This window comes from Heptranchias perlo, chromosome 20 (genome assembly GCF_035084215.1).
Source record: "Heptranchias perlo isolate sHepPer1 chromosome 20, sHepPer1.hap1, whole genome shotgun sequence".
Classification (NCBI taxonomy): Eukaryota; Metazoa; Chordata; class Chondrichthyes; order Hexanchiformes; family Hexanchidae; genus Heptranchias; species Heptranchias perlo.
In genome coordinates, this window is record NC_090344.1 from 47141990 (window position 1) to 47151472 (window position 9483).

Genomic DNA, 9483 nt, shown 5'->3' on the forward strand with positions numbered 1-9483 from the left:
TGTTTGACCAAAGGGAATTTTTACTGTATTTAACTAGTATCAGTGATGGGGTTAGGTGTGTTAATTGAAGTGTGACCTGCCTCTCATAGGTTTTGTGAGAACAGTTTGTTTGTTTTTCCACAGAAATGTTTAGCAAGACTTCAACAAAGGGGGAGAGATGAAGAAAAGGAAATTCAGCTGGATTACCTGGAACAGCTACATTCACGACATGAAAACTGGCTTGTGAAGAACTCTACAGAGTAAGTGAAGCTTTTTCTGATTCTTTAGTTCTTTGGGTTTTGGCTTTTAATTTCACGACAAATTGTCAATTCTAATGTGAGCTGCTCAAAATGGAGTGCCGATCTGAATTAGTTTCCTTAGTGTTTAGTTAATTCTTGCTTCCCTTCTGTTTTTTCAAGGTTTTTCTTCCATGCTCCTCTTCAAGCATCATTCCACAACTGAGTCTGCAGAAAGCCCAGGCCTCTGTAAAAGGGAGTCACCATTCTAAGAACCAAAATGATATGCATTGATTCTCGATTTGATTTTTCTGTGCAACCTTCTGATAAAGTGCCTTCTGCTCCCTGCCAACATAAGCTGTGGCCAGAAAATCGAGATGTTGCGCTGCTGCGCTCCAACAGAATTTAAATCTTTCTTAAATTTTGTGTGACTTATTTTTCTTCTCTGCTTTTGTTTTGTATATTGCTCCTCCATCTCACACCATTATCTGGTCTTTGAGACAGGCAGGCAACTGGCTCCCATTCCTTTCATCCAGCTGCTTTTCCATTGGAGTTCATAAGAGAAGACCCGAGCATCTCTTTTTGATTTTCTTTAACCTGTAAGGATGAGACCTGGCCTGATGCTGGGACATTTCTCATGGGGTGATTGAGGCAAGAAACTTGCCATGTGCACCTACTATAGTTCCCCATACTGGAGCATCACTTCACCTTGTTCCACAGGTGATGTGTTTGAAAATGCATACTGATTATCTATCAATTGGAAGGAGTTCACTGTATCAGAATTTTCTTCATGCATATTTCTTCATATTCACATGCTAAATATTGGGTTAGTGTCACAAAATACAGAAATACAAAATACAAAATACAAGCAAAATATTCTGCACCTACTGTAGGCGGGTTGAGTTTAAACATTACATTCTGTAAAACGAGGGTTATAACTTCTGTTGAAGTCCAAAACCAGACCAGAGGCAGGATGGGGTGGGACAGATTGGGATCATAACTTGAGTTAATTGAAAACCTAAGTAACCAGTGCTTCCACTGTGATGATCAGAATTTTGGTGGTTTGTTTCCAATTTCGAAATTTTAAGAAATGTATTCAAAAACCAGGGTGTCCATTTTAAAAATCAAAAAGTTGTCAAACCTGTATAAAGGTACTGCTGAGCTTAACTATGAGCAGCTGTCCTGTGTATATTGTAGCTCGACAGTGGCATCACATGAGAAAATGGCAAACTCTGAATGCCAGTTTCACAACTTTGAAGAAGAGGATAAGGAAATATTGACAAATATCTCTCCATTTTCTTGAGCCTAAACATTATATTGAGGATGTGTGCTGATTTTAGATTGTTTTCAACTTTGTTTGCCTTAATAAAAATATTTCAAATGAGAAACTTGTTTTTTAAAAGAAGTACTTCCTGTGTGTCTGGCCTTGCTTAACCATAGACTGTGTCAAAAGGGACTGTAGTCAAGAATTCCTGGCTTAGCATGAGTGATGCATAACTCAGACAGCAGCAGAAATAAGAGTTTTCTGCAATTTCCTGCAAGCAGTATAATTTTTCAAAGTGTTTCCTTCATTTTAAACCTTTTCTACAAAGAATGCAACGTTTATAGCCAAATATTCTTTTCCATTAAATGGCTGTGAACTCCTACATTTACTATTACAATACATACCTTCTAAATTCTGACTCTCCCGGGCTGAACTTGCTAAACCTTTTTCATTGACACATGTGCTGTAGTTCATTTTTTTGTCTTGTTAAGCCACATTTTGAGACCTTAATGTCAGCCGTACTGTCAGATGTGAGCACAAACATAGGCCAGGCATCTCCCCTCAGGAGAGGGGAAAAAAGTTGGGGGATGTGTTTTTCCACCCCCCGCCCCCACCCCCCCGCCGACAGGAGAGCTCATGTTTCCTGTGCCTTAGTCCAGTGACATTGGCTGAAGCCTGGGAACAAGCTTCTTTGGTCAGCATGTCATGTGCAACTTGCAGGAAATAGGATGAGTGGAAAGAAAGAAAATATAAAATAACTTCTGGAGAACAAGGATGGTTTTTTGAATGGGGATTTAACTACCTTTTCCTCATTTTCAACAGACTCCACTTTGAACATCTGAAGACCATTCCAGTGTTGGTGTTGGATGTCAATGAAGATTTTGAAGATGATAAATCAAGACAAGAAATGCTTTTCGTACAGGTACAGTGTTGTTCTTTTTACATTTCTTTGTTCACCTTTCCTTCATTCTGTGCTATGTCACTAATATAATATTTAATACGATGACTACAATGGCCACACAGTAAGTCATGTAGAAGACACATTGTACAGGACTGGTGGAAAACAAGCTTAGTTTTGTGCACGCAACACATGTAAGGAGTTGATTTAAGCTTATTGGGGGTAATTTTAACTTTTATTACCGGGTGATGCCACCACTGGGACAGAAATATTTCTGTTGTGTTTATTTAAATACCTAGGCCGGGAATTTCCTTGGAACTGCTCTCACTCTGCTGTTGTAACTACTCCAAAAGTGCGACAGAAGTTCTGATTTAGCCCCTCTCGTATCTTTTGCCTTTTTGGGTTTAAATATGGTAATGAGGGCCAGTGGTTCTGCAGCTTTGAATTTCTTGGTTTTGTACTCACAGTGCCCTAAGAGCAAGTTGGAATGAGAGATGTTGTGGGTAAGTTAGAATGAGAGATGTAATTGGTTGTGTGGAATGTTATTTTTCGCATTCCAGCCGACACAGCCTTCGACTTGCTTCTCACAGTGTGAGACGACCCAACTGCTGGTGTGGGCTGATCAGAAGCAGGTCTGGCAATCCCCATGGGCATATCTTTGTTTGCCATTTTCGAGGAGTAGCAGCAGCAGGGGATTGAGAAAAGGAAAGTGAGGCAGCACTTAAGGAGGATACCCACCTCACCAAATATTACCCCTGCCAAAGAAAATACAGGCATCACATGAGAACCTTGGGCCCCGATATTACCAGGGAGGCGGGTTGGCAGCGGGGGGTCGACTGGGCGTGTGGGTAACCCGCCCAGTGAAATCTGTCCATTCCCCACGCGATCGCGAGTAAATTGAAACCGCTTATTTTGGCATCCGGGTTTCCCGTCGGAAACCTGCGCAGCGGGCGGACTGCGCACCCGCATCACAGGCTGTCAGCTGGAGGAGCCCCATTTAAAGGGACAATCCTCCAATGGCTGATCCTGCAGCAACCAAAAGAGCACCATGGAGCAGCCCAGGGAAAAGGCTGCTCCCAGGTTTAATGATGCCTCACTCCAGGTCTTACTGGATGGGGTGAGGAGGAGGAGGGAGATCTTCCACCCGGCGGACGGGAGGAAGTGGCCTGCCTCTGCCACCAAGAAGGCATGGCTCGAGGTGGCAGAGGAGGTCACCAGCAGCAGCAACATCTCCCGCGCATGGATCCAGTGCAGGAAGCACTTCAATGACCTAACTAGGTTAGCCAAAGTGAGCACACTTACTCATTCTCCGACACTCCGTCTTCCACATCACCGCCCCCACCCCAAAACTCCTTCTGCACTGCCAACACTATTCTATCACATCGCTCCTCACACCCACTCAAACCTCATCCTCAATTTACCTGCACTTACTCACCACCCCAGTACTCATCCCACCACTACCACTCAACCCAATCCTCATACAATCTCATGGCTCTGTCTCATACTCACCCTCTGATGCATCTCTTTCACGGTCACCCTCACCCAAGCTGCCATTACCTGTGCTGCAGCCACTGGCGATGCATCACGTATGAGTCGTAGGAAGCGTAAGGCAGAGATTTCGTGAGCACAAAGGGGATGCACAAGGGTGTTTGACGGTTTGTCATGTTTTTTATTTATATTTAATTTTGGTTCAACTCACATTAAATATTATATTGTTACCACTACTGCCACATCTTGGCCATTCTTGACTGGCTTGTGCAATAAGTCCCTTTTATGAGGTTCACCATGAACACCCACACTTGATGCCACCCATTGGGTCACCCTACAGTGGATGCATGTGCAGTTGCACGACTATTTTGTGCAGGTGCCTGTGGCAGCACTGTGTTGTGGAGCTCCACGTGGCGGAGGTGGACGGCGTGCCTGGCGAGGCTGGTGATGTTGCTCGTCCTCGGATGAAGTGATGAATGCAGCTATGGAACCCCTCCCCCATCCTGACGGTGAGAGTTTGAGGGGGTCTGCAAAGTAGTTAAATATGTTTGCACAGCAGAGTTTAGGGTATAAATTAATAACTTTGAGTAGAAAGACAAAGGTGTTGCAGCCAAAACTTTGTCTAAAGTGACCGAGTGCCCTGCTGCAATAAATGAGGTTTATCCCCCCAACTGTCAAAAAATCCTTTGCATCTCCCACTGGCTGCTGACTGAAACACGTCTGCTCCAACAGGGAGTATTTCCCACAGCACAGGGAACATGCTGAGGATCCATGAAAATTGCACCCCTGCCAAAATCTCCTGTCAATGAGGTCTGTCAATTATCTCAACGAGGTAAGTAAGTATTTAAAATGTCATCCCGCCGGCTTTAATTGCCGGTGGGAGTCCCGCACGTGGGAGCTGCGCACACACCCGAATGCATCAATGGGGAACCTGGAAGTGGGTGGGTTGGAGCCGGGCTCCGGACCCGCTCCGGGATTCCCCAATTTTACGAGCCCCCATCCACCGCCCGCAACGCATCTGCTCAGCCATGCTAAAATCGACCCCTTCGTGTGGGAATGTGTATTAGAAGAGTGCACTTCACCAAAGACACAACTGGGGAGCTCTTCTGCCTGCTGCATGAAAAGTCCTGCAGTTGTTCACACTGCTCTGTCTGTGGCTATGAAGATGACAACCGCACCCAATTTTTTGGCATAGTAATTTCAAGCAGAAGCAGCCACGGGGGATCTCTGTAATATCAGCCAGGGTGCAGTATGGGCCTGCAGTCATCAGATTACTGATGAATTTTACATGGGAGCACCCAGTTTTACAGGGTTGCTGCCTTTCTCAAGGTCCAGGGAGCAATAGATGGCACCCACGTTGCTTTGTGAGCTCCTACAGTCAACCCCCTCAACTTCCTTAATAGGAACAGCTTCCAATTCCTGAATATACAGATTGTGTGTGACAACATGCACGTCAACATGATATATGCTGGAAGTTGTTATGATGTTGTCATCCTTCAAAATTTGGCCCTCCTTTGCCTCTTTAAGGAAGAAAACCAAATGAGTGGGTGGCTTTTAGGAACATAGGAATATCAGATCAGGAGTAGGCCATTCAGCCCCTCGTGCCTGCTCCGCCATTTGATAAGATCATGGCTGATCTGTGATCTAACTTTGGCCCAAATCCCTTAACACCTTTGGTTGCCAAAAAGCTATCTATCTCACATTTAAATTTAGCAATTGAGCTCGCATCAATTGCCGTTTGCGGAAGAGAGTTCCAAACTTCTACCACCCTTTGTGTGTAGAAATGTTTTCTAATCTCACTCCTGAAAGGTCTGGCTCTAATTTTTAGACTGTGCCCCCTACTCCTCGAATCCCCAACCAGCGGAAATAGTTTCTCTCTATCCACCCTATCTGTTCCCCTTAATATCTTATAAACTTTGATCAGATCACCCCATAACCTTCGAAACTCCAGAGACTACAACCCCAATTTGTGTAATCTCTCCTCGTAACTTAACCCTTGAAGTCCGGGTATCATTCTAGTAAACCTACACTGCAATCCCTTCAAGGCCAATATGTCCTTCCGAAGGTGCGGTGCCCAGAACTGCTCACAGTACTCCAGGTGCAGTCGAACTAGGGTTTTGTATAGCTGCAGCATAACTTCTGCCCCCTTGTACTCTCGTCCTCCAGATAGAAAAGCCAGCATTCCATTAGCCTTACTGATTATTTTCTGCACCTGTTCATGACACTTCAATGATCGATGTACCTGAACCCCTAAGTCCCTTTGGACATCCACTGTTTTTAACTTTTTACCTATTAACTTTTAACTTTTGAAGGACAAAGCCTATGCAATACTCCCATTGGGCATGACCCCACATAGAGTTGCCCGAATAGTAGCAGGAGCATTACAACACGGCACATGTCTCTACCAGAGTGGTAATTGGAGTCTTGATGGGGCTTTTTGGCTGCCTTGGCAAGTTAGATGGGGCTGTGCAGTGTACTACTGCTTGTGTGTCCTGTATAGTTGCAGTCTGCAGCACTTCAACACACACAAAGGCCGAAACTTTGATGTTCCGAGAGAGGCAGCCCTAGCTGCTTTGGAGGCAGAAATATCTGGAAGAGAGCATCACGATGACCATCGCTCAGAGGTGGCATCGGAGCACAGCTGATCACTCCAATCTTCTCTTCTATTTAACACAGTCTACCTTTGTCATCACTGCCTTAACTCCTTCTTCCCCACCTTCAAATAAAGGATCAATGTGTCAGTTCCTGTACCCATCCAAGAACATGACAACACACCAGATCTTTTTAACCCTACATGACTGCCAATACTACTCAACTGATAAGTAAGCACAAAATAAGTGCACCCTTTCCTGTGTAACTGTAACCTCCAGTAATAACAAAACACAATACAAGTGCACATTCTATTTTAGTTCAAAGTGAACAAATGTTAACCTGCTCTTTCCTCTTTCCTAACATCGGGCTTCCCCCTGGTGCTTAAACTCTCCTTTCTTTCTGCTATTCTCATGCTTTTCCTAAGTGGAATCTGAGGACCAGTAGCTTGTTCGGTGATTGGCAGCTCATGTTCTACAAAAGTCTCATGGGACTGCACTGACCCTCTCTGACAGTTTGCTCCTGGGAGAAGCTATCGCTGGCTGCATCTCTGGAGCTGGTTCCTGGGCAGCCTGGTGTCGCCTCATATGAGCCATGTGCTACGGTGTGGTGCTTTGAGGGGGCAGGTTGGAGGCCAACATATGCTGCTGCCCTGAGGAAAAACAAACTTGTGTTCGTCAAACCCCAGCTATCGCCTTTGCACTGTGAGCCCTGGATCTCTGTCCCCACTGATCAGTGGACTGGCTGGTCTAATGGCAGTTCTCAGATCCTGAAAGCCCTGAGAGACAGCAGCATCCATCCTGGCCTGCAGGGTCTGGAAGCAAGGTGGTGCCTATTCTGTTTCTAGCTGCCACTGAGGCAGTGACCAGTGCTGCAGTGGAGGTGGTGGCACCAACTGATCCCTGGCCCTTTCTGCTGCAGATTCTATTGAAGCTGCCACACTCCCCATTGATGTCTGCAGCAAAGGAAAAAGCATCCCTGAGATTTGTAAATTGGAGTCACCCCGGTCAGTTGCCACACATCCTCGGTGACTGACCTCAGAGCCTGCATAGGTATGATGTTGCTCAAACATCCTTTTCAGGTGAGTAGTGGGTCCTATGGTTCCAAAGTACAGATTGCCTCCACTCCCCTGGTGGCCTCGTGCTCTGTAAATCATTCGGTTCCACATCCTCACTAACAATACCAACTCCCCTCCCTCGCCAATGGATGAAAGTATCTAAGTTGGTGCATGGTAGGGATAAAGCTAGTGACAGAGTGGTTGAGATTGTGGAGATTATGGCAGAGGAAAGTGGACCAGAAACTCTTTGGGCTTGACTCTAACTTCCTCCTCCGTCTTCTTCATCAATCTTCTCATCTTCGTAATCCTCACAATCCACGAGGAAGTAGTTCCACCTCACCTGGTCCTCCTCATCATCATCGTCCTTGTCTTCCTCATTCTCTGCACTCCATTGCTGTGGTGGATCTACAGGAAGGGAGGATAGAAGCTAAGAATGGGTGATCATTGCCCCATTCAGATTAAAGAGTCAGAAAAGAGGATGGAAGATTGTGGTTGTGTGGTGCTTCACAGGCATTCAGTCGCTAACCTGGCACTATTCCTTTCAGCTGACCATCTCCTACAATAAGAGCAGAATGCCACTTTATCCGCTCTGTGACTTGCTCCTCGTAGTTGGTGAAGTCTGTCAATTTGGGCATACCCCTTTTGGTGCCTTGCCTCTTGTGGGCATTCTGAGCTAGTTTGTCCTGCTACAAGGCTGAATGAATTAGGTGAAGACTAGCAACTGAGTATCTGCGAGGTGGCATGGGACAGCCGTTAGTGACACAAGGGATTTTAAGGTTGGGCATACAAGTAATTGCTGTTAGGGGAGATGGGTGTCCTGCAAGATCCCAAGTTAGTTCCTCCATTAATCAGAGTGCATTGTGAAGAGTTAACTGTTCAGCTTTCAGTGTTGGAGGGTAAGGAGTAAAGAGTGCCCTGTGTATGACCTTGCCTGTCCTATTCAGGTCATTGAACTATTTGCGGCATTGGTTTGCAGCCCTGGTAGTGAGTTGGCAGTAAGTGTTAGGACCACCTCCCTTTGCATAGCACGAGAGACATTTCTCGGAGGCTTCCTCCTGCGAAGCACCCAGCAGCCTGTCTCGTCTCTGTTTCATTAAGGTGGATTTGTCGGTCTGACTCATTGAAGTTTATGCCCCTGTGTCATGCCCCATCCCTTCTCTGTCTGCCTCTGCCAGCTGCTCCTGTGGCAGACATTCTTTAAAAATGGCACAAAAACTCTCTCTTGAGACATCCAGTCAAGATACCTGATGGTGAACTGAGTAAGCTGCTGCTGCCCCAGCCTGCTGCTGCAATCTTCATCCAGAACAACAACAACGTGTGTTTATAAAGCGCCTTAAGCATAGAATGCCCCCAGCACATTACGCCAAAGGATATGCAAATAAGCTGACCCACAGAATGCTGATGCTGCAAGCTCTCCAGAACACTGATCGGTGTACCTCATGTCTCATTAGCGCAATTCACTGTGTGCAATTTCGGGGTCATGTTCTTAAAATATATCTTGATCTGTACTGAAGTGTTTTTTTTTTTCTCTTCTGCTTCCCTTCCAGGTGAAGAACTTTGTGAACAATCTGAAGTTGGCAAAGTAAAACATTTTTTGAATTCATTGTAAGAACTTCTTTGTTCTTTGAGGAAAAAATAGGGTAAATAAAGACTTGGTTACTGAGACCCCAGTTCCTGATTGTCGTCCATTTGATCACACCATGATCCGTCCCTTACTTCAGAAGGACTGAAATGCTTGTGACTTCGGGTGGGTTGTGCAGAAATTAACCTTTTACAGAAACATGTGAACAATAATTTCATGATGGCACCCAATTAATTGAAGTTCATTTTTCATAGAATTGTTTCCTATTTTATTTTTTGACCTATGAACCATCACATGGGGCAAGAAATGATCAATATGTTTAACTTGTACTTTTTATAATTCATGTGATAATGCAATTAAACTGGGACAGCATTTTCAGTTTCCAACTAA

General features: G+C 45.2%; 1 protein-coding gene across 3 annotated transcripts in view; it reads left to right on the top strand.

Moving 5' to 3' along the window:
* Nucleotides 1-9483, top strand: part of LOC137335805 (deoxycytidine kinase 2-like) — a 28593-nt gene extending 19110 nt beyond the window's left edge. For 2 of the 3 annotated variants that reach the window (XM_068001244.1, XM_068001245.1), the window contains exons 5-7: nt 124-239; nt 2302-2401; nt 9059-9483. In XM_068001244.1, the coding sequence (XP_067857345.1) occupies nt 124-239; nt 2302-2401; nt 9059-9097 (255 nt within the window). In that variant the 3' untranslated portion in view covers nt 9098-9483. The other variant, XM_068001246.1, reaches the window with a different exon arrangement.